A 24,120-nucleotide genomic window follows, 5' to 3' on the forward strand; every position below is an offset into this window, starting at 1 on the left:
GGGCTGTGTGTTTGTTCTTTTGTGCTTGTTATGCTTGTGTGAAACTGAGGGAAAGGAACAGGCTAAAATGAGTCTATCATAAGGCCCAGGACCGTCATAGAGAATCTGACTGAGGAATATCTTTTTAATCTTAAGGTCCAAAACATGTGACCTTAGAGAGGAACGTTTGTTTGCCAGAAGTAACATTTTGGTATGGGCCATGTTCAGAATGAGGCCAAATTATTCTAGATGAGGGCTGGAGGGCAGACTTTGAAAATGGATTACCCAGCTCAAGGCCTCAAAGAACCTTGATAGTCTTCTGGACATTTGCAGATAGTCTTGAAGGAGATGAATCTTTCAGAAAAACGTCGTCTAGGTGCCCTGGATGCCCTGTGTTCTTAAGAAAGTGAGTAGAGATGCAAGCACCTTTGTGAATACTCTGGAGGCAGGGGACAGGCCGAATAGTAGTGCAACAAATTAAAAGAAAGTGCTGATGAGGAGGCTAAACGGAAATATGTAGTTAGGTATCTTGAAGGTCTATTGATGCCAGATATTCCCTTATCTCAGAAATGCAATTACTGACCTTGCAGATTACATGTGAAACTTTGGAAGAGGATGGTACTTGGTTCAGGGATTTTAGTTGAGACTAGAACAAATACCTCCACTATGTATTGGTACCATGAACAGGTTAGAACAGAGTCCTTTGAACCTGTGCTCCAGAGGGACTGAAACAACCACTCTCTAGGACAAAAGGTGGTTCAGGGCAGTCTGAAATCTGATTGTCTTGGAGCAGATATAGGCTGGTTGGGTAGAAAAAAATTGTGGGGGGAGATTGAAACAATTTTGTACCCTTTTGAAACCAATGAACCAATGAGACATCTGTGACCTAGAGGAATGAAAACTGTAACAGACGCTCCACCACTCTTCCGAGTGAGGGTATCCCTTCATTGTGAAGAAGGCTTTGGAGTTGACTTGTTGGACTTTGTGTCCCAAGTCTTGTGCTAAAAGGAAGGGCTAACTTTTTGCTTTCAAGATGAAGCCTGGGGAGAGCAAAGGGGCGTCTATGTTTAGAGTAGAAGAATCCCTGAGGAGGGGTTTTTTGGAGATTTCTCCTACTAAAACCTCTTTTATGAACATGTCAAGTGCATCAAATGTGTTATCACTTGTTCTAGGGGATCAACATAGAAAAGTAAGGCGGAAGGGAATGTTTGTAAGTTTGGCCAGAAATCGGTCCTAGAATACAGTATTCTGTTAAATGTTCACTGCCCTAGTCCAATTAGCTACATTTTGACAAACTAAAATTGAAATTGCCAGTTGCAGGGCTGGACCTTTAATGAAAAGCAAAGAGAGCCTTTAAGAGTGTCTCAAATTTTCTGTCTGCAGAATCGAATGAAGAGGTTTACTTAAGGCTGGATCTACTACTGGAATAATCCACTTTTTTGTGAATTCCTGAATAAGGAATGTCTCTTTAAACGTGTCAGGTTTCTTAGTGCCTAGAGGGGCATGGGGAGATGGAGGAGAATTTATATATATATATATATATATATATATATATATATATATATATATATATATATATATATATATATATATATAATGTGTGTGTGTGTGTATATATTACCAAGGTTACACCAATCTAGATGCACTGCTTTTATTGATATGGTGGAAGGTGGTGAAGGATTAACTGAAATATCCAAAATGAAATAAAAGGGAAATAAAGAAAACTAGTCAAGAAAATGTCTTCATAGGAGAAAGGAGGTCCATTACCTCAGGACACTAGCAAAAAACTGAGGACCAACAGAGTGGTGTGGCATTGTAGGAGTCTTCATCCCAGTCAATGCCTTCTGAGAGGAATAGCGTTGGATTGGAGCTAGCAAAGTGACGTCAACTAGTGCGGACGCACTGCAGGCGGCTGTGCAAGACTTTATTCCATGTCACTCAAATTCATTGTCCTTGAAGTGCAATTTTTAATAAATAAACCAGCTTTATACGCATTAATGCACTGAGTGTCTTCCATTATCTTTTATAACCACATGATGTGATTAATGAGATTAAGGAGCACCATAAGCCTGAATAAATTCCCTGGAGCTGGCTGACCACTTGTCTTCAGAGGTTCTTCCATTCACAAGCATATGATCTCTTGGTGGGATCGTTTGATTCAGTAATCGGACAATTTTCCACATATACAGCACAGCGATGACACACTTTCCATTGTGGACTATTTCAGCTGCAATACAATTGGTTGAATTTGCATGTGGGAAAAGTTGGAGCATCATCTTTTCACTAAACACATTGAATTATGGAGTACTGGACTATTTATGAACTTTTTGTAGCATTTATTATTTGTCATTTTTTGTGAACAGATCGTGGCTATTAACCCAAAAAAGAATTTTTGATGTAATTTACTTAATACGCCATTCTAGGCAACAAGAGTTTCACTTATCTTAACTTTGCCATTTAAACATTTACTATTGTTTGATTTTGCTTGTGTCGGGCTGGGCTCAGCCCTTCCTTCTCTGAACTGGCCGCTCAGCTGTCAGCTAATTGCAGCTCCTATCTCTCCACAGGTACTCAGCTGTTGATGATATCCTGCTCATCAGTCCTGCCTACTTAAGCCATCCAGCCCAGAGGATCTCTGCCTTCGCCTTACTCAACATCACAGAGATGCTCTCCTGCATTCCTGTTAAAAGATTTGCTTGGCTGAAATCCCTTCTGGCTAAAGCTCCTGCTTGTTTTACTACGCTCATCTCTGGCTCCCTGATGTTTGGCTTGTCTGACTATCCATTCCAGTTCCTGAACTCTGGCTGTGTTTTGACTACGTTTGTTCTATGTATTTTTATTATTAAACAAGTGTGATTTAACTGTACATCTGTCTCGGTCTGATTTCATGGTTTCTGACAGTAGGCGAAGGCCATGAACTCAGAAGATACAGTCAATCCACTTGTTGATAATATTTTTTCCAGATTGGATGAGCAAGATCACTGCATGGATCAGTTTGCCATGGCGTTACAAATCGCTCCCGAGTCGCACGGCTCACCTGGAATACCACTGTGGCTGCTCCGGTACAACCTGAGTTGTAGGCTGTCCCTGCTGATTTGCCAGTCTCTGTGCAGGCACCTGCCTTGAGTATTACCTCTATAAGAGGTATGTCTGGTTCCGCTCCGCTTCCCCAGCGATTTGGGGGTGACCCAGTTCAATGCAGAGGGTTTCTCAATCAGGTTGAGATATAATTTGAGATGCTGCCCCAGGCGTTTTCCATGGACAGAAGCAAAGTAGGTTTCGTGATATCTTTGCTTTCTGAGAGAGCCTTGGCCAGGGCAAACCGTCTATGGGAAATGCAAAAACCTATTGTCTTGAGTTACCCTGAGTTTGTGGCCTCCTTTAAAAGGGTATTTGGTGTTCCCGCATGCTCGGCTTCTGCTGCCAAGTGCCTCATGTCCATCAGAGTACGAGAACTGCTTCTAACTACGACGTACTCTGGTAGCTGAGGTTGCTTGGAACAATGAAGCCCTCGTGGCTGCTTTTTCTCATGGTCTTTCGGATTCCGTCAAGGATGAGATAGCAGCCCGAGCACTGAGCTGGAGAAGTTGATCACGTTTGCCATCCTCATTGACTCCAGACTCAGAGAAAGACTTTCTTTTAAGGAGCCTCCTTTACGTTTGCCTCCAAGCTTTGCAGTCCCACCCATGCCTCCCTCACCTCTTATGCCTCCTGGTACCGAGTCGGTCAGTGAAGATGAACCCATGCACTTGGGATTCACGCGTCTCTCTGCAGATGAGAGAACCTTTAGGAGGAGAGAGAGATTGTGCCTTTATTGTGGCCAGGCAGGTCACTTTTTGAAGTCTTGTCCTACCCGTCCAGGGAACGCCCAAACCTTGAGGTCCTGTCACGGACAGACCTTAGGTGGCGTTGTTTCGTCCCCAGTTATCCAGAAGGATAAGCCCCTGGTTTTAGTCACCCTTTCTTGGGCTGACTCGTCCGTCTAGATACAGGCTCTAATCGACTCTGGGGCTGCAGGCCTGCTCATTGATGCTGCCATTGTATCGAAGCACTCAATTCTGCTGCAGCCGCATGACACTCCACTTGCCATTGAGGCTCTTGACGGGAGACCCCTACAGCCTGCCCATGTGACTCATGATATGGTTTGGTTGTCCATGGCCGTAGGGGCTCTTCACAATGAGATAATCTAATTCCAAGTTATTTCCTCACCTAAGTTTCCGTTGGTTATTGGTTATCCTTGGTTACAGAGGCACAACCCCTCTTTTGATTGGCTCCGTGCTGAGGTTCTCTCCTGGTCGCCACAATGCAGTAAGACATGCTTCCAGAAGGTAGTCAAGGTCCTGTGCACCTCTTCACTCTCCTCCCTGCCGGAGGAGTACTGCGATTTTAGCGATGTCTTTGACAAAGATCAAGCCGATAGTTTGCCTCCACATCGGCCGTATGATTGCGCAATTTACCTTCGACCTGGTGCCATACCCCCTCGTGGCCGGGTTTACCCTTTGTCGGTCTTGGAGGATAAGGCCATGGAGGATAAGGCCATGGAGGAGTATGTTGCAGACGCACTTTCTCGAGGTTTCATACGCAAATCCTCATCCCCTGCTGGTGCTGGTTTCTTCTTCGTGAAGAAGAAGAAGAATGGTGAACTGAGACCTTGTATTGATTATAGGGCTCTCACGTGTTTCACGATTAAGAATGCCTATGCGATTCCGTTGATTACGGAGTTATTCGCCTCAAGGGAGCAACGGTTTTCACGGAGCTTGACTTGAGAGGGGCATACAACCTTGTGAGGATTAAGGAGGGCGACGAGTGGAAAACTGCGTTTAATACCAGAACAGGCCAATATGAATACCTTTGTAACTCCCTGGCAGTTTTCCAGGAATTCATTAACGATGTCCTCCGAGATTTGTTGCAGTTGTGTGTGGTGGTCTCTCTCGATGATATCCTCATTTTCCAAGTCCCTGGAGAGCCAGCACACAGATGTCTGCCGTGTGCTTCAGAAACTAAGAGAGAGCAATCTCTATTGTAAATTGGAGAAGTGCGAGTTCCATCATGAACAGGTTAAATTCCTGGGTTATGTCCTTTCCACTGCTGGTTTTTCGATGGACCCAGAGAAATTTTCTGCAGTCCTACAGTGGCCCCGACCCCTGGGTTTACGTCCTCTGCAGTGTTTCCTGGTCTTTGCCAACTATTATCGGAAGTTTATTCGTAACTTCTCATCTCTGGTCAAGCCCCTGACTGATATGACCAGAAAGGACGGTAGCCCACAGAGTTGGTTTGCCGGAGTCTGTTAAGGCCTTTGAGAGTCTCAAGGCTGCCTTTGTTTCTGTTCCTGTGTTGGCACATCCTGATCCTACGTTACCTTTTATCCTTGAGGTTGATACTGGAGTTGGCGCCCTTCTGTCTCAACGTTCTACCTCAGAGCACTTTACATCCTTGTGGCTACTTTTCCAAGAAATTGTCACCTGCGGAGTACAATTACGAGATTGGTGACAGAGAGCTGTTGGCGATCAGTTTAGCCCTGAAAGAATGGAGACATCTCCTCGAAGGTACCACTGTGCTGGTTCTCATTCTTACTGACCATAAGAATCTCACGTTCTTGTCAGAGGCTAAACGCCTCTCTCCCAAAAGAGCACGATGGGCTCTTTTCTTGTCAAGTTTCAATTACACTGTCTCATTCTTAGAATGAGTACTAAGAATGTAGGCGCTGACGCCTTGTCACGACAATTTTCCTCCACTTCAAAGATGGAGTCGGTTCCAGTTCCTGTGATTCCTCCCAATCGTATTTTGGCTACGGTTCGCACCAGTCTTACTTCTCCTTTGGGTGACAAAATTCTTGCTGCTCAGGTCCATGCTCCTCCTGAGAAACCTTGTGAACGCTGCTTTGTCCCAGAGAGTCTCCGTACTGCCGTGCTCTAGACTTACCATTCTCCCAAGTCTGCTGGCCACCCTGGGAAGAATCAACTCTTTTGGGCCATTTCCCAACAATTCTGGTGGCCTAGTCTACGTGCTGATGTAACCGCCTTCGTAGCTGCCTGTTCCATGTGTGCTCAGAGTAAGACTCCACAACATCTTCCAGTGGGCCTCCTACAACCCATACCCAATGGTGAGAGGCCTTGGACCCACCTGTCTATGTATTTTATTCTGGAGTTACCCAACTTCCAGGGCAACACAGTTATCCTTATGGTGGTTGACTGGTTCTCAAAAATGTCTCATTGTATTCCACTTAAGAAGTTGCCCATTTCTAAGGAACTGGCTTCCATTTTTTCTCAGGAGATCTTTCGCTTACATAGGCTACCCAAGGTGATTGTCTCAGACAGGGGTAGTCAGTTTGTGTCCCGTTCTGGCGAGCCTTTTGTGCACAGTTGGGAATTCAGCTTGCTTTTTCCTCTGCGTATCACCCACAGTCTAATGGGGCCGCAGAACGAGCCAATCAGTCCTTGGAGCAATTCCTACATTGCTATATTTCTGTCCATCATAACAACTGGTCAGTCCTATTACTGTGGGCAGAGTTTGCTCACAACAGTGCCTTGAATTCTGCTTCCCGATTGTCCCCGTTTACGGCGAACTATGGTTTCCAACCTTCCATGTTGCCCGACTCATTTTTTTCTGCAGAGTATTCCTGTGTTAGAGGAGCATCTCCGTGGTTTTCGTTCTACTTCGGCACAAGTCCAGGAGGCTTTATGACATTCTAATAATAGGTACAGACTCCACGCTGACCACAGATGCCTGCCTCACCTTCCTACCAAGTTGGGGACAGGGTCTGGCTATCATCTCGCAACCTCCGTGTTCCCTCACTGAAGTTCCCACCTCGGTTTATTGGGCCTTTCCGCATTCTTCGCAGGATGAACCCAGTGGCGTACGCATTAGACCTTCCTTCTAACATGCGTATTTCGAATGCATTTCATGTCTCCTTATTAAAACCTTTGGTCTGCAACCGCTTTACCACCCCGGTGCTACGTCCTCACCCTGTACAGGTTGAGAACCATGAGGAGTATGAAGTACAGTCCATTGTTGACTCCCGTAGGTTCCGTGGGCACATACAGTACCTGGTGCATTGGAAGGGGTACGGTCTGGAGGGACGCTCTTGGGTCTCATCCTCAGACGTACATGCCCCTGCCCTCCTCCGTGATTTCCATAGACATTTTCCCCTCAAGCCTGGTGGTCCTCCGAGGGGGAGGGGTTGTTGAGAAGGGGGTACTCAGCTGTTGATGATATCCTGCTCGCCAGTCCTGCCTACTTAAACCGTCCAGCCCAGATGATCTCTGCCTTTGCCTTAGTCAACATCACAGAGATGCTTTCCTGCATTCCTGTTAAAAGACTCCCTGACGTTTGGCTTGTCTGACAATCCGTTCCAGTTCCCGAACTCTGGCTATGTTTTGACTACGTTTGTTCTTATTATTTTTATTATTAAACAAGTGTGATTTAACTGTACGTCTCGGTCTGATTTCATGGTTTCTGACAGCTTGTTGCACATTGTTGTTGCATCTGTTACCCAATTTTTAGGATAATATCCCAGTCAAAAACAGCACATCTTATTTATTTTACAACATTTTTTTCTCCTCACTATTCAAGGAGTTTGATTGCAGCAGTTTTTTTATTTCACCTATTTGCAGCTGAGCGCACCTTTTTGTATTGTTTAAATATAGGAGTATGCCTAAGGGGCAGGTCCAGCAAAGATTTTGTCAGTGTCCAATCATCCTAAGGTAGCATCCTAGGAATTAATGAATATACAGCCTGTGCCCTGTACTGTACGACTAGAATGAAGGCCCCTGCTATAGCTGTTGATTTTTTAGTTTTATTTTTTAAAGGAAGAAGCGCCTCGTTAATCACTGTCTACATTGTGCTGTGGCCGCATGTGCTTGCCCTTCCATTGCGCTGTGATGTAAAATAAATGTCAATAAATGTTACAATGTTATATTCTTTATATTATTATTCTATAATCCTATGGATGGGCATGTGAGTGTCTCTGCTTTTATTAGGGTAGGGGGCATTTGGATTTTTGTTTTATCATTTTGATACATTTTTTATATACCTTATTATTTTTGTTTATTATTTTTGCATACCTTGTTGTAGGATATTGTAATCTTTGGAATATTGTCTCTATAACACTGCTTTCCAATACTGTGTTTTTAGAGACTGCTTGGAAGAACATTTACATAATTAGGAATTTTCACCGCCCCAAGATCTTAATAGGTACACCATAAAGATGAATACTTACCATTCTGTCATCCTGCCATTTTTAGGATTTCTTATATATATTTTTTTGCATCTTCTGTATCTGATGGGCTGGTTTATATTTATGCGTTTCTACATTATGTCATGTGTCGGTATACAGGCTTTACTTTTGTTAAGTAATAAGTACTAACCAATGCTTCTGTATGTTGTTTTTAGTTGTACTCCATTTTATTCCATTGTATAAATGTTCCTTTTCCCTCGCTGCCCCATCTCTATGATGAAATTCAATCAGGCGAAATGCATCACAGGGATGTGGCTCTGATCGGGGACTGTAACCTCATAAAACTTAGGGTCTCCACTTGAGCTCCTGTGCGTCCATTCGGTGTGTCCTGCAATAGGTGCTGGCTGGGCAGGAGTTCGTCTAACTCCTCACATATTGTGGTTATGCATAGAGAATAGTCCCAGACATCGAGCACCGAGCAAAGCCATTTGTAAACAGGTAAAAGCAGCCTCAACCAGCTTCATCCAAAGCCATGCCCCTAATGCATTTCCCACTGCCCACCTCCATGACTAAGCCCCGTGAGCAGAGTGAAATGCATTGGGACGTAGCTTTGGATGAAGCTGGCTGAGGCTGCCTTTACCTGTTTACTGATGTCTTTGCTAGGTGTGCAGTGTCTGGGACCTTTTTGCTATGGTCAGGTACTACTGGATTACAAACCTGGAATAAAAGTTTTCTCCCAAGATCAATGTCCTCAGTGTGTAGCCACTTGCTATACTGATACAACTGAGCAAGGCAGTGAGGATGGACACTTGTCACCTACACCTGCAGATGACATTAACGCTCTATCCCTCAGTCTTAACCTATACAGCGGTAAAAACCACTAGTAGCAGGAAATTTTAAAGGTTATCCAGCACTGCAAATGGCAAGGTAGCTTCTGGTACTACAGCCCGACTGGCCTTATTCGCTAAGTGAGCCTTTAGAGACAGGATCACACTTGGGACACTGCTACAGATCTGGACCAGGAAATTGTTCCTTGGCTAACACACACAGTACTCTCTGGTCTGGAAAGACTACAATTCAGAGTCCAATGTCCAAAGGTCATAATCTAATAAACGAGGAAACACTGATCTGTAAAGCTGCTATACAGAGACCAGTTCAACTGGCAATGTGGCAAGGAATCCTGATTGAAGTCACAGAGGAAAAAAATTCCGTAAAGAGAAAGGAGGAGAGAGAAAAAAATTCATTTGTTTCAGTAGAGCTAAAAAGAGCACTTGTTATATGGGGGATGGCTTACAACTTTTTCAGTGACCCAATCTCCTGTAGATGGCAGCATAATCCAACTCTTTTTGAATTCAGGCATCCCTCAATGGACGATAGAGAAAATTATTTTTAGAAAACAATATAAACTTTCCCTACAAAACATTATATATTGCATTATTTGTGCAACACAAACAATAAAAAGGTTATTGCAAACCACCAATAGGACCATAGCTGAATTTTAACAATTGATTTGGTTCGTAAGATGTATACAGGTGTGGGAGCTCAAGTGGTTAAAATATACAATTGTGTATTTATTACTAAAATAAGATAGACTTGTGAGGCAGACACCTGGTAAATTGCATTTTAGTAAAGCAAATAAATGGGTTTTCAGCCTGCATTAGTTGTCCACACTTTTTCTTGATTTTTTTTCAGGGGAGTCATCCTAGGCAGTGAAGCGAGATGACCCTTGAGGATTTCTCTTTGGTGACAAATGCAGGAGTTTTCAAAGTAATTAACAAAACTGGGACATCAGTCCACTAAGAGCTCCTCCAAGTTGCATTTTTTATGCAATCTGTGAGCATAAGCACAAACTTTTCACCCTTTTAACTAATAAAGTAGTTCAACTTTAAAGCCTTAAGATTTCCCCAGAGATATCTTACTTAGTCTGAATGACAGTAAGTAAATCTTTTACCTTTAGAAATGCAATTCTGCTCTTCAGAGAAATTTTCCTCAGTTATGAGTAGATTCTCTTCTGAATTTGAGTGAAGTTTCAAAAAATTAGTTATTGAATCTAAAGCCAATTTTTTTACTGGTTGCAATACTGTTGTTAAGGTCTGGATATCCTCATTTCTCACTTTAAGAAAAAGAGATTCCATCTCTCTGATGTTGGCGCGGAGTTGCTATAAGAAAAATCAAACACATTTAGTCAGTTTTTATCTTGGGTACAATTTACGTGCAAATAATAGAATGGAAACCATACATCTATATTCAGAATTTTAAAGGATAACCTTTTGTAACATGTTACACCCATGTTACAAATCGACTGGCCTCCGCACCTCCTCGGCTCCCTGATGTCACAAGCGGCATTTCTTCTCTGTTCTCTGTCAGAATCTGCAGAGAACGCAACCGTGCGGGGCTCTGCCCGCCTGGCTGTACCACTCATTTACAGAGTTTTGTAAATTGAAAACTACAAGATCCGGCAGCCTTTGCAGCTGTGGGCTTGTAGTTCTCAAACAACTACCACGGTCCTGTTGAGCACCGTGGTAGTTCATTGATGCTTCCTGTTAATGTGTAACTGCTTGGCTGTACGATGTATGGCCAAACAGCTTATACACAGCCTGTAAGAACCCTGCATAACACCCATGATCTGCTGACTGTGGGTGCAATGCTTTCCAGGCTCCCAATTAAAAAAAATAATTAATGCACATTTTTTTTCACCTATAAAAAAAATGTGCATTTATATTTTTTTAGAAAGGTGAACTTATCCTTTAAGTAAAGCTTTCTAAAATCCTTACAGAGATCATAATTTGGAGCAATTGTTTTTTCCAACAATAAAAGGTATTCATTTTCAGTTCATGATACTGCATGTATTAGTGCGAAAAAACAATAAGACAGCCAAGCTAATAGCATTAGTATAGTATAATAGTCAACAAGAGCAAGGGTAGCAGTGGCTGCTAGACCTTATTGTGTTGTTTTACTAAAGGCAAACAAACTGTTCATAGTACATATTTGGTAAGGTTGAATAAAGACACCAGTCCCATCCAGTTCAACGTGTGTTTTTATGTCACTACTATTTCCCATATCCCTGTACATTGCATTCGTTAAGATGTCCATCTAAAAGTTTTTTCAAATTATCGACACTCTCCGCTGACAACACAAACTGAGGAAGGGAGTTCCACTCTTAACAGTAAAGAACCCCTTCTGCAATTTAGGGTTAAACCGCTTCTCATCCAGCTTCATTGTGGCCACATGTCTTCTAAAATTACCTCAGACTGAATAATTTTCTCCCTATATTAGAATCACCATTTACGTAGATATTTTAAGATCATATCTCCTCTTAAGCATCTCCTTTCCAGGGAGGATACGTTCAATGTTTGCAGTAGTTTCTTATAACGGAGGTCCTCAGGCCTCCTTATTAGCTTTGTTGTTCTTCTCTGAACTCTCTCCAGTTCCAGCACATCCTTCCTGAACACTGGTGACCAGAACTGGATGGCATACTCAAGATATGGTTGAACCAGAGTTTTGTAAAGCGTGCAAATTATTAAATAGTCTTAAATCCTGAATACGTAACTTTTTTCTTTAATGCATCCTAATAGTCAGGTAGCTTTGCTTTTTGCAGCATGCTATTGCTGAGCCCATGATCGACTAGGACAACCAGAGGTTCAACCCTAGCAAGGAATTTTAATTCATATTTTTATGGGGACCCGTCAGGTTCAACCCTAGCAAGGAACTTTAATTCATATTTGTACCCCCCACCCCCAAAATGCATTACTTTACATTTTTCAGATTTTAGAATTTTACCTTATGTTCACTCCCTGTACCGATGGTCACCAAGACAAATTTCCTGAGCAAGGATACAGGACAGGGGTTCTAACCATTCCTTACTCTATTCATGACTAAATATAAAAGTCTTGGCTTTAGATGCATGTTAACCACTTAGACTCTTACACCTGTTTGCCCCCTATGGACCAGAGAAATGTTTATAAATTAGTTATCATAATGACAAAGCTATCGCCAAACAAGGCTTTTTTTATGTGATATTTTCTTGCAACATTGATTTTTTTTTAGCAATCTTTAGACAATAAACCGTAGCAAAACTAAATAAAACACACTTTTTGTTTTTAAGCAGTGTTCATTTAAAACAAGCCATAGCCAATGCGTCTTGTGAGCACAAGTCCTCAGGGAATACAGATATGTATGTTGCATGTAGTGCCGTGGTTGGGATTTGAACCGACGACCCTAATGCTGCTAGGCGGAAGTGCTAACCACTTAGTCACTGTGCTGCCAATATGTGTTAAGGGTGTACAAATATTAACAAGCAAAACAAAAAAAAAAACAAAACAAATCAAATAGCCACTGGATCGCTTTTACATGTGGCAAAATGTGGTTCCCACATTGCCTTTCCCAGCTTTCCTGAGCTCTCCCCTTCCCCTGATTCTACCTGCTGACCATAGAGATGAGGTAAGGAATGTAAGTTCTCATCCGATCAACTCTAAGATCTAGAAAACCAGAAGTGATTTTGTCACTTCTGGTTTCGGTTTGCTGTTTACAAGCCATTACCCATCTCAGTTTGATCGGATGCTTTTGAGGGTAAAGAGACCTGGGGTCTAAAAGACCCCAGATCACACAGTAAAGAGTACCAGTCACTTCCTATGCTATCACAGGGGATGTTGTTCATCCCTAGTAATGAAGTTGATTAAATAAAATACAAACAAACAAAATTCAAGAGACAGTGTAAAAAAAAAAAAAGAAATGTAATAAACTTAAATTAAAATAAATAAAGTGCCCCCCCCCTCCCTCAGTGCAAATGTAAACGCACACGTCAGTCCCGCACGCATATGTAAACGCTGATTGCACCACACATATGAGGTATCACTGAGATCGTCAGAATGAGAGCAATAATTCTAGTGCCAGACCTCTGTGTAACTCTAAACCGGTAACCTGTAAAGGCTTTTAAAGTGTCACCTATAGAGATTTTTAAGTAGCATAGATTGTCGCCATTCCACAGTTAAAACACAGACAAAACCCGCCCTTCAACACACCCACAACAGCAAGGCAGAATCTGACAATTCAAGGCGCTTAGCAGATCGTCGGATACTGCCTCCGATTTGCACATCCGCCGTGTTGACATCACGCCAGCTGATCGGCATATCAGCTGGAGTAACGTTGCGTACTGCGCATGCACAGACCCATCGGAAGGGCTTTTTTCGACAGAGGGCATTTCACGATAGAACACTGGCTTTGATTAACAGAGAGACTGGATATGCTACACACCCGGAGTACAATGACGACACTTTTTTTGGGCGTGTGTAGCACGCTCAAAGTTCGCAATTAGTTAATCCTTTCGCAGGCATGGGTTAGCTACCATACATAAAGCAGACCTTCAGTCGTTTTTTCATTTTTTACATTTTTACGTTTTCTAGATCATCTATTAAATCTTCTGCCCCATTGTTAACTTTGGATAGTAAAACATTTTTTTTTCCGTTTGGTAAAAAGTCTAGGCTTATGACATCATGCACAGCTCTGTCAGAGAACTCACACAGCAAGCACACGTCTCCATGCAGCAGCTGCCAACCCTCGTTCCGACGTAGCCAGAGACAAATGAGATCCAGAGTGGGCATGCACAATGGCACCTCCATGCGCACGCGCTAACGCGCACCAGCAACTGCCAACGCACTAATGTGCTAACGTGCACTTGTGCTAAGGCGCTGATGCACATGCACATACGCTGCAGCAAATCCTGGCACACAGCACTCTATATAAACAGAGAGTCTGCCTAGCATCAGTGCTGGATCGTCTTCAGCTTGTCCCTGTGTTCCTGTTGTTACTCTGCCTGATTGACCCTGTTCCTGAAAACCCGGCTATCTCCTGACCATTCTCTTGGATCTTCCCTGCCTGCTGAACCTGCCTCTACCTGCAATACTGACCTTGGCTTGGACTTAGGATTACGGCTCTGCCTTCTGATTCTGTACCCCGCTGCCCGTCTGTTGCCAACCTCTGCCTGTTCCTGACTACGGTTTTGCCTTCTGATTCGGTGCCCCGCTGCCAGCCTGTTGGCGACTCCTGCCTGTTCCCGATTCTGCAGTTGATCCTGATCTGGCTCCCGCTGAACAAGTCTGGTGATCAGTTTCCACATCTCCTCAGCAGAGGTTCCTGTATCTCCAAGTTCCAGCCTCCTGCCTGCAGGCACCTGCACCCTTTCGTTGCCCTCGCACTCCCTGTACCCACCACCAGGGGTGCTTGGACCGGAACCGTGCAAGAGGCCACCCTCATTTCGGGCTCCGCTGTAAGGTACGTGACAGTACGATCCAGCCACATGGAGCCCGAAAGGGGGGCCTCACCAATGGAAGCACTGTGCCAACAGATCGCAGCCCTTACCCAGGCAGTCCAGGGCCTACAAGATGGCTATCGTCAACTTGAACAAAGATTAGAGTCGCTATCTCCAGGCACCTCAGCACATCTGACAGCCACGGCACCTTTGCCCTCCGTTCCTGCAGCATAAGCATCGGTCCCCACAGTAGTGGTGCCACCTCCAGAATCTGTTTCCTACTCCTGAGAGATTCTCGAGGGATCGCAACAAGTTTCGTGCCTTCAAAAATGCGTGCCAGTTATACTTCCTGCTACAACCACGTACCTTCTCTTTGGAAAGCACTAAAGTGGGGTTCATCGTCTCACTGCTCCAAGGTGAACCCCAAACATGGGCTCACCGCTTGATGGAACAAGCCAGCCCTCTTTTGATTTCTATGGACTCTTTCCTGGATGAAATGGCTAAGTTGTACGATGACCCCCAGCGTACCACAACGGCGGAAGCCAGCCTTTATGCCCTCCAGCAGGGTCGCAGGCCGGTGGAGAACTATGTAACTGACTTTATGCGGTGGAGTTCTGATACACAATGGAATGATGCTGCTCTCTGCTTGCTACCAGTTCCGTCTAGGACTCTCTGAAGCACTTAAGGATAAGCTGGCTCGAGTTGGGGTCCCCAGTTCTTTGGAGAATTTGATCCAATTATCCATCCAGATTAGGGCTGGGAGATTTTCTTAAAAAAAAAAAATCTTCGATTTTCTTAAAAAAAAAACTCGATTCACGATTCGAATAGTGTTTTTTTTTGGACACCGCACCGGTCCTGAGGACTAGGCCGAAGCCGTGCACGGTGGGAAAAAAAAAAAAATCTAAAAAAATCGATTTGCTTAAATTTTGAATCATTTTGACCTCTCAACTCGATTCAAGATTTAAATCGATTTTTTCCCCAGCCCTAATCCAGATTGATCGCCGCTTAAGGGAACAAAGATCTGAGAGAACCAGCCAATTTCGTCCCACGTCGATGCTGCCCAAAGAACCTAGCAGTCCATCTGTTCCTGCTTCCCCACTACCTACCGCCACTTCTGAAGCCTCGGAGCCAATGCAGATAGGCCTGCTTCGCTCACCATTGTCACCATTGTCACATTGCTGTTCCTGTCTCGCTACAGCTTCCAAAAGGGGCAATCCGGGTCCAGGCTATAATAGACTCAGGCGCCTGCAGCTGCTTCATCGACCATGCCTTCGTCCAGCAGCACAACATTCCTCTTCAACCCAAACAGCAGCGACTCTCCATACAGCCAGCTGATTTGTCAGGCATCAAATCGGGACCTATTACCCATGAAACACAACCTTTGTCCGTGGACATTTTGCCAGATCACCAAGAACTGTTATGTCTTGATGTCATCTCCTCCCCATTATTCCCGATAATTCTGGGAATGCCCTGGCTGCAAGCCCATAAGCCCCAAATTAATTGGGTTACTGGCCAGGTGATCTTCCAGTCCTCCTGTCTCCAGAACTGTCTCAAGTCTTCCCATCATGTAGTTCCAGTCATTGGCTGCTTGAAATCTGTATCTGAAACCCGGAAACTCGTCCCATCTGTATACCATGACTTCCTGGACGTGTTCGACAAACAGAAGGCAGATACCCTTCCCCCTCACCGGGTTTATGATTGCCCGATTGAACTGTTGCCTGGGGCAGAAATCCCTTTTGTAAGGATCTTCCCTCTTTCAGAGCCTGAGCTCCTGGTCCTTAAAGAATCCATCAACGAGAATCTCAGGAAAGGGTTCATCCGACACTTCTCTTCTCCAGCTGGCGCAGGAATGTTTTTCGTCGAGAAAAAAGATCATTCCCTCCACCCATGCGTAGATTACAGGGAATTGAATAACAGTCAAAAATCGCTATCCTCTTCCTCTAATCCCAGAGCTTTTTCAGAGACTCCGTTCTGCAAAAATATTTACAAAACTAGACTTATGAAGTGCCTATAACTTAATCAGAATCCGTGAGGGGGATGAATGGAAGACGGCTTTTCGGACACGTTTTGGTCACTTTGAATGTGTTATGCCATTCGGACTTTGTAACGCACCGGCCACTTTTCAACATTTTGTTAATAACATCTTCAGGGACTTCCTAGACTTATTCATGATTGTTTATATGGATGACATTCTAATATTTTCAATTTCTCTAGAATTACAACGTAGCCATGTGAAGCAAGTTCTCCACAGACTGAGACAGAACGGATTGTACGCTAAAGCCGAGAAATGTGAATTTGAACGTCAGACCATTCACTTTCTCGGCTTGGTAATATCAACTGGGGGTGTGGCAATGGACCCCCAGAAGGTCTCGGCTATAATGTCCTGGCCACCTCCAACCGACAAGAAAGGGGTACAACGTTTTATCAGATTTTCCAATTTCTACAGAAAATGTATCAAAATTTTTTCTGGTATCAAAGCACCTATTACACAACTCAAAGAAACAAAACCGTTTCCAATGGACTGAGGCAGCTCAAGTTGCTTTCGACAGGCTAAAAGGACTATTTACCTCTGCTCCAGTATTAAAGCATCCTGATCCTGCTTTGCGGTACATCCTGGAGGTGGATGCTTCTGAAAGTGCTGTAGGGGCCATCCTGGCGTCAAGGACCTAAGTCTTTAATGTATCCCGTGGCTTTCTTCTCCAAAAAACTAGGGTTATCGGAGAGGAATTACGATGTGGGGGACAGAGAACTGTTGGCGATAAAATCAGTCTTGCAGGAGTGGCGGTACCTCTTTTAGAATATCTCAGAACTGCCAAATGCCTCAGACCCAGACAAGCAAGATGGGCTCTTTTTTTTTTTTTCACGCTTTAACTTTCATATCACTTACCGGCCAGGGTCCAAAAATGTCAAACCCGATGCGTTATCCCGCATGTTCACAGAGACTGAAGTTTCATCCCCTCCAGATACTATCCTGCAAGCCGGAAATTTTCTGTTAACCCAATCCGATTTTGTATCACAGATCCATCAGGCATCCCTGAGAACTTCCTTACCTCCAGGCAGGAACCTACAAGAAAGAGATGGGCTTTACTGGCAGGGAAATAAAATATTTGTACCACAGGACCTGCGCACTACCATCCTACAGGTCTGCCATGACTATCCTTTGGCGGGTCATTTCGGGGGAAACAAGACTATGGACTTAGTTCAAAGACATTTCTGGTGGCCCAATCTAGCAAAGGATTGCAGGGATTACATCAGTTCTTGTTTAACCTGCCTTAAGAATAAGAACAGTAAAAACAAGGCTTGGGAGTTACTAAGACCGCTGCCCGTCCCTGAAAAACCATGGGATAAAATCGTAATGGATTTCATTGTTGAGCTTCCTCCTTCTGAAGGATTTTCGTCCATCTTTGTGGTGGTTGATCGTCTTTCTAAGATGGCACATTTTATCCCCATGAAGGGGACTCCATCACCAACAGAGACGGCCAGGGTGTTCATTAAAGAAATTGTTAGACTTCACGGAATTCCTGGTGACATTGTCTCTGATCGTGGGGTACAATTCACGTCAAAGTTTTGGAAAGCATTTTGTGAAGCCCTGGGTATCAAACTCAGTTTCTCCTCAGCCTACCACCCCCAGACCAACGGGCAGACTGAACATACCAACCAAACATTGGAGCAGTATCTACGTTGTTTTTCCTCCTTCACCCAGGAAGATTGGGCCTCACTACTGCCCCTGGCGGAATTTGCATTCAATAATTCCACCCACTCTACCAAAGACCAGTCACCCTTCTTCTCCAATTATGGGTTCCACCCCTCTTTTTTGCCAACATTAGTGCGGGACTCTCCTTTGCCAGCTGTCCAGGATAGACTAAACTTCCTTGTTACCAACAATCAAGTGTTGAGAGAAACCATCTCCAAGGCACAGGAAAATAGTAAAAGATTCTTTGATAAAAGAAGAAGGGGGGAACGGGACCTGAAGACAGGTGACCGTGTGTGGCTTTCAACAGCAAACCTGAAACTGGCATGTCCTTCCAGGAAACTGGGACTCAGATACTTGGGACCCTTCCCAGTTAAGAGGAAGATTAATCCGGTAGCATTTGAACTCGAACTTCCCGACTCATTTAGGATCCACCCTGTGTTTCATGCTTCGCAACTGAAGCCTGACGTAGCGAATCCCTTTCCGGATCGTGAAGTGGGACCCCCAGAAGTTATAATGGTGGATGGAGAAGAAGAGTTTGAGATTGAAGCCATCTTGGAGTAGGAAACGACAGGGGCAGAACCAATACCTGATCAAGCGGAGAGGTTTTGGCCCGGAGGAAAATTACTGCGAACCTGAGACCAAGTTCCATGCTCAGAGACTGATACAGGCCTTTCATCGTTCCCATCCAGAGAAGATGGCTCAAATGGGCATCCGGAGGCTGCCCCTAAGGAGGGGGCAATGTCAGAGAACTCACACAGCAAGCACCCGTCTCCGTGCAGCAGCTGCCAAATCACGTTCCGCTAATGCCAATGTGCATGCACGGAACCGTAGCCAGAAACAAATGAGATCCAGAGTGGGCATGCACAATGGCACCTCCATGCAAATGCTAACCCGCACCAGCGAGTGCTAACGCACATGCGCCAATGTGCTAAGGCGCTAATGCGCATGCACGCACGCTGCCGCGAATCCTGGCACACAGCACCCTATATAAACAGAGAGTCTGCCTAGCATCAGTGCTGGATCGTCTTCAGCTAGTCCCGGTGTTCCTGTTGTTACTCTGCCTGATTGACCTTGTTCCTAAAAACCCAGCTATCTCCTGACCATTCTCTTGGATCTTTCCTGCCTGCTGAACCTGCCTCTACCTGCAATACTGACCTTGGCTTGGAGTTATGATTACGGCTCTACCTTCTGATTCTGTACCCTGCTGCTTGTCTGTTGCCAACCTCTGCCTGTTCCCGACTACGGTTTTGCCTTCTGATTCGGTAACCCGCAGCCAGCCTGTTGGCGACTCCTGCCTGTTCCTGATTCTGCAGTTGATCCTGATCTGGCTCCCACTGAACAAGTCTGGTGATCAGTTTCCACATCTCCTCAGCAGAGGTTCTTGTATCTCCAAGTTCTAGCCTCCTGCCTGCAGGCACCTGCACCCTTTCGTTGCCCTCGCACTCCCTGTATCCACCACCAGGGGTGCTTGGACCGGAACCGTGCAAGAGGCCACCCTCATAATTTCGGGCTCCGCTGTAAGGTATGTGACAAGCTCTGTCTCTCCATGGTGAGAGTTTGCCAGAAAGGGAGGGGGGATGGATCAAAAGAGGGCAAATGAAAGCTGCAGAGCTGGAGGTTTTACCAATTTACATGTACTGATGAAATACACAAATGTATGCCATAACCCCTTCAACAACATACATTTTTTTAAAGCAAAAACCATATAAGTTTTAAAGATAATATTTTTATTTTTAGATACTATATTAATAAATACAAATTAAATACCCTATACCAAGGATATGCAATTAGCGGACCTCCAGCTGTTGCAAAACTACAAGTCCCATCATGCCTCTGCCTCTGGGTGTCATGCTTGTGGCTGTCAGAGTCTTGCTATGCCTCATGGGACTTGTAGTTCTGCAACAGCTGGAGGTCCGCTAATTGCATATCCCTGCCCTATACTATAATCAAGAGCACACTTGATAAATAATGATAAACAATTTGTAAAAAGCTATAAATAAATGATGTCAAAACTTATGGCTAACACCATAGTTAGTTTTAATTTAACATGATCCCTCTAAAATTCCTAAACTATATTCAAAGGATACTACAGTGCGTGTAGCTTTTTGTATGTACACAAGTTACGGTAATCCTAATTGTCTGCCTAGACTTTTTTTAATTTGTACATTTTTTTCTATGCTTGCCTCTTTTACAAAACACCAATCGGACATGTCTTGGCTGCAAAATTAAGTGAAACTTTAAGTATTAGTTTAACAGACTTAAAAACAAGAGTGTTTTCTACTAATTTTTTTTTTATTCACAACAAATTTTCATCAAGACACAGGATAGGTTTCTGTAGCACAATATTTATTCTTGTAATCTTTTTAGTGGCATTATTAATATGTGTAGCACGATAGTAAACACGGGTAATGAGCTTGTGTCAATAAAAATGATAACATTTCTAATTATACAAGCATGGACTAAATGTAGAGTGTCTGTGCATATATTTGCCTAAAATGCTTTCTACAAACTCAGTTGTCATTGTGCAGACAAATTTTGAGGTATTTGATTTGGTCTACACATTTAGACTTGAAGTTAACTGTTTCAATGTATAATTTGTAAGACCTGTATCCGATTAAAACTACCCCTTTTGTCAATTTTGGGACTAGAGGTCAACATGAATTTACAGTTATTAGGAAAAGTATTGGGGTATCAGAGTGCCCTGTATAGAAAAGCTATAAGAGGAGGAAGGCTAGGAAGGGATTTTATTTACTTTGCTGTTTTGTTCGTAATTAAGAAAAAAAAAAAAACGAGCTGATGCCTCCGGTAAATATTGACTAAAGCTTTTCTAATGCATTTACAAGCATCTAATTTGAAAGAAAAGTGTGCACAGGAGAACGTTTAGTATCACAATAATTAATCTGATTTATTTGCACACAAACAGAGCAGAAGTCCATTGGCAAACAGTTAAATAGCTTACAGGAAAAAAAAAAATTATATATATATATATATATATATATATATATATATATATATATATATATATACATACACACACACACACACACACACATATACAGTTTGGACGGAAAGTATTCAGACCTTCTTAAATTTTTCACTCTTTGTTATATTGCAGCCATTTGCTAAAATCATTTAAGTTCATTTTTTCCTCATTAATGTACACACAGCACCCCATATTGACAGAAAAACACAGAATTGTTGACATTTTTGCAGATTTATTAAAAAAGAAAAACTGAAATATCACATGGTCCTAAGTATTCAGACCCTTTGCTGTGACACTCATATATTTAACTCAGGTGCTGTCCATTTATTCTGATCATCCTTGAGATGGTTCTACACCTTCATTTGAGTCCAGCTGTGTTTGATTATACTGATTGGACTTGATTAGGAAAGCCACACACCTGTCTATATAAGACCTTACAGCTCACAGTGCATGTCAGAGCAAATGAGAATCATGAGGTCAAAGGAACTGAGAGAAGAGCTTAGAGACAGAATTGTGGCAAGGCACAGATCTGGCCAAGGTTATAAAAAAATTTCTGCTGCACTTAAGGTTCCTAAGAGCACAGTGGCCTCCATAATCCTTAAATGGAAGACGTTTGGGATGACCAGAACCCTTCCTAGAGCTGGCCGTCTGGCCAAACTGAGCTATCGGGGGAGAAGAGCCTTGGTGGGAGAGGTAAAGAAGAACCCAAAGATCACTGTGGCTGAGCTCCAGAGATGCAGTCGGGAGATGGGAGAAAGTTGTAGAAAGACAACCATCACTGCAGCCCTCCACCAGTCGGGGATTTATGGCAGAGTGGCCCGACGGAAGCCCGCATGGAGTTTGCTAAAAAACACCTGAAGGACTCCAAGATGGTGAGAAATAAGATTCTCTGGTCTGATGAGACCAAGATAGAACTTTGTGGCCTTTATTCTAAGCGGTATGTTTGGAGAAAAACAGGCACTGCTCATCACCTGTCCAATACAGTCCCAACAGTGAAGCATGGTGGTGGCAGCATCATGCTGTGGGGGTGTTTTTCAGCTGCAGGGACAGGACGACTGGTTGCAATCGAGGGAAAGATGAATGCAGCCAAGTACAGGGATATCCTGGACGAAAACCTTCTCCAGAGTGCTCAGGACCTCAGACTGGGTCCTCAGACTAGGTTTACCTTCCAACAAGGCAATGACCCTAAGCACACAGCTAAAATAACGAAGGAGTAGCTTCACAACAACTCCGTGACTGTTCTTGAATGGCCCAGCCAGAGCCCTGACTTAAACTCAATTGAGCATCTCTGGAGAGACCTAAAAATGGCTGTCCACCAACGTTTACCATCCAACCTGACAGAACTGAAGAGGATCTGTAAGGAGGGATGGCAGAGGATGCCCAAAACTAAATACTGAGCAAAGGATCTGAATACTTAGGACCATGTGATATTTCAGTTTTTCTTTTTTAATAAATCTTCAAAAATGTCAACAATTCTGTGTTTTTCTGTCAATATGGGGTGCTGTGTGTACATTAATGAGGAAAAAAATGAACTTAAATGATTTTAGCAAATGGCTGCAATATAACAAAGAGTGAAAAATGTAAGGGGGTCTGAATACTTTAAGGGGATAAATCCTTCCAAGGCTGAAGTGGTTAAAGAGTTGTGAAATGTTTGGCAACAGAGGTTGCCTTCAAGAACAGGAAGCATTTTTAAGGTATAAATAAAGACAAAACAGTCTGCGAAAAGAGATCTAGTCATTTCCCATTTTTATTGTGTTTTGTCTATTTATTGCGTGATTTTTTAAATAATTTGTTTACTTATTTATTTTTTATATCATTTTTGAGTGCTGCACTCATTTTTATTTATAAATAAATATCTTTAAATGCTTCAAAACAAATTCTTCATAAGAGGGCAGAAACTCAAACATTTAATAAGAAGAATCTGAGCAGCAAAGAGGTTTACCTTGGAAAGGTTAATGATTTTAAAGTGGTTCTAAAGGCAGAAGGTTTTTTAGCTTAATGCATTCTATGTATTAAGGTAAAAAACCTTATGGTGCAGCTCCCCCCCCCCCCCAGCCCCCGTTATACTTACCTGAGCCCCATCAGGATCCAGTGCTGTGCAAGGGAGCAGTGGCTCTCCCAAGTCTCTCTCTCATTGGCCCACATAGCAGCAGGAGCCATTGTCAAACACAGCCAGTGAGGAGAAAGTGAGAGGCGGGGCCGATAGAGCACGGCTCGGGAGTGAGCCTGCTTGAGTGCCCCCATAGCGAGAGGTTCGCTATTGGGGGCACTCGGTGGGGGGAGGGGCCAGGACCGCCAGATGGGGGACCCAAAAAGAAAAGGATCGGGGCCATTGCACAGAGCAGGTAAGTATGACATGTGTAATCCTGTGGGTATAATTGAGAAAAAGGCGCCACTACTCAGAATACCGCCACTGTGCCTCTGGATAGATACAGAGTATGTGGAAGCTGCCACTTAAAAGGATCAAATATAAAAGCTGAATTTTAACTACTGGTCAATCTGGGATAATGACACAAAGTCAAAATAGTGGCGCTAAATGTTTGTGCACAAGGAGTATTAAAATCCCCTGAAGTGACATGTGACTCACAATTTACAAATGAGAATATAACTGACATGTGCTAAAATATAATAAATGCTATAACACTAAATTGACAAATAGCACTAAACACCCTGTGACAAGTGAAGTGATATGATGTAGCTAGTGAATCTACAAAAAAAACCCACATTTTCCAAAAATATAAAAAATAAAGTCCATAAAATATTGAAGAAGATCTTTAGTTGATGTGAAGATCTCTTAATCCATTCACCACACCAATGTGTTTGTGATTCCACTCCCCTAAAGAAACGCACTCATCTAATTCCAATGCCTACATTCTCATGTTAGGCTAAAGCGCATTTAAACCACATGGATAGGGTTTTAGAGCAAGCATCCAAACTGCAGCCGTGCGTCTGATATAATCTCCACATGTGAATAAAAAAGTGTACCAATAGTGCAATACCGTAAACAAAGCTTTAATGAGCAGCGGATTAGTTGCAAGTTG

General features: G+C 43.4%; 1 protein-coding gene across 3 annotated transcripts in view; it reads right to left on the bottom strand.

Annotated features, from left to right (window-relative positions):
- Positions 1–24,120, bottom strand: part of STX17 (syntaxin 17) — a 252,011-nt gene that overhangs the window by 89,246 nt on the left and 138,645 nt on the right. For all 3 annotated transcript variants that reach the window (XM_073630647.1, XM_073630645.1, XM_073630646.1), the window contains one exon: positions 10,107–10,314. In XM_073630647.1, the coding sequence (XP_073486748.1) occupies positions 10,107–10,314 (208 nt within the window). The remainder of the gene's footprint in view (positions 1–10,106; positions 10,315–24,120) is intronic.

The sequence above is a fragment of the Aquarana catesbeiana genome, linkage group LG05 (genome assembly GCF_042186555.1).
Source record: "Aquarana catesbeiana isolate 2022-GZ linkage group LG05, ASM4218655v1, whole genome shotgun sequence".
In the NCBI taxonomy this organism is placed as follows: Eukaryota; Metazoa; Chordata; class Amphibia; order Anura; family Ranidae; genus Aquarana; species Aquarana catesbeiana.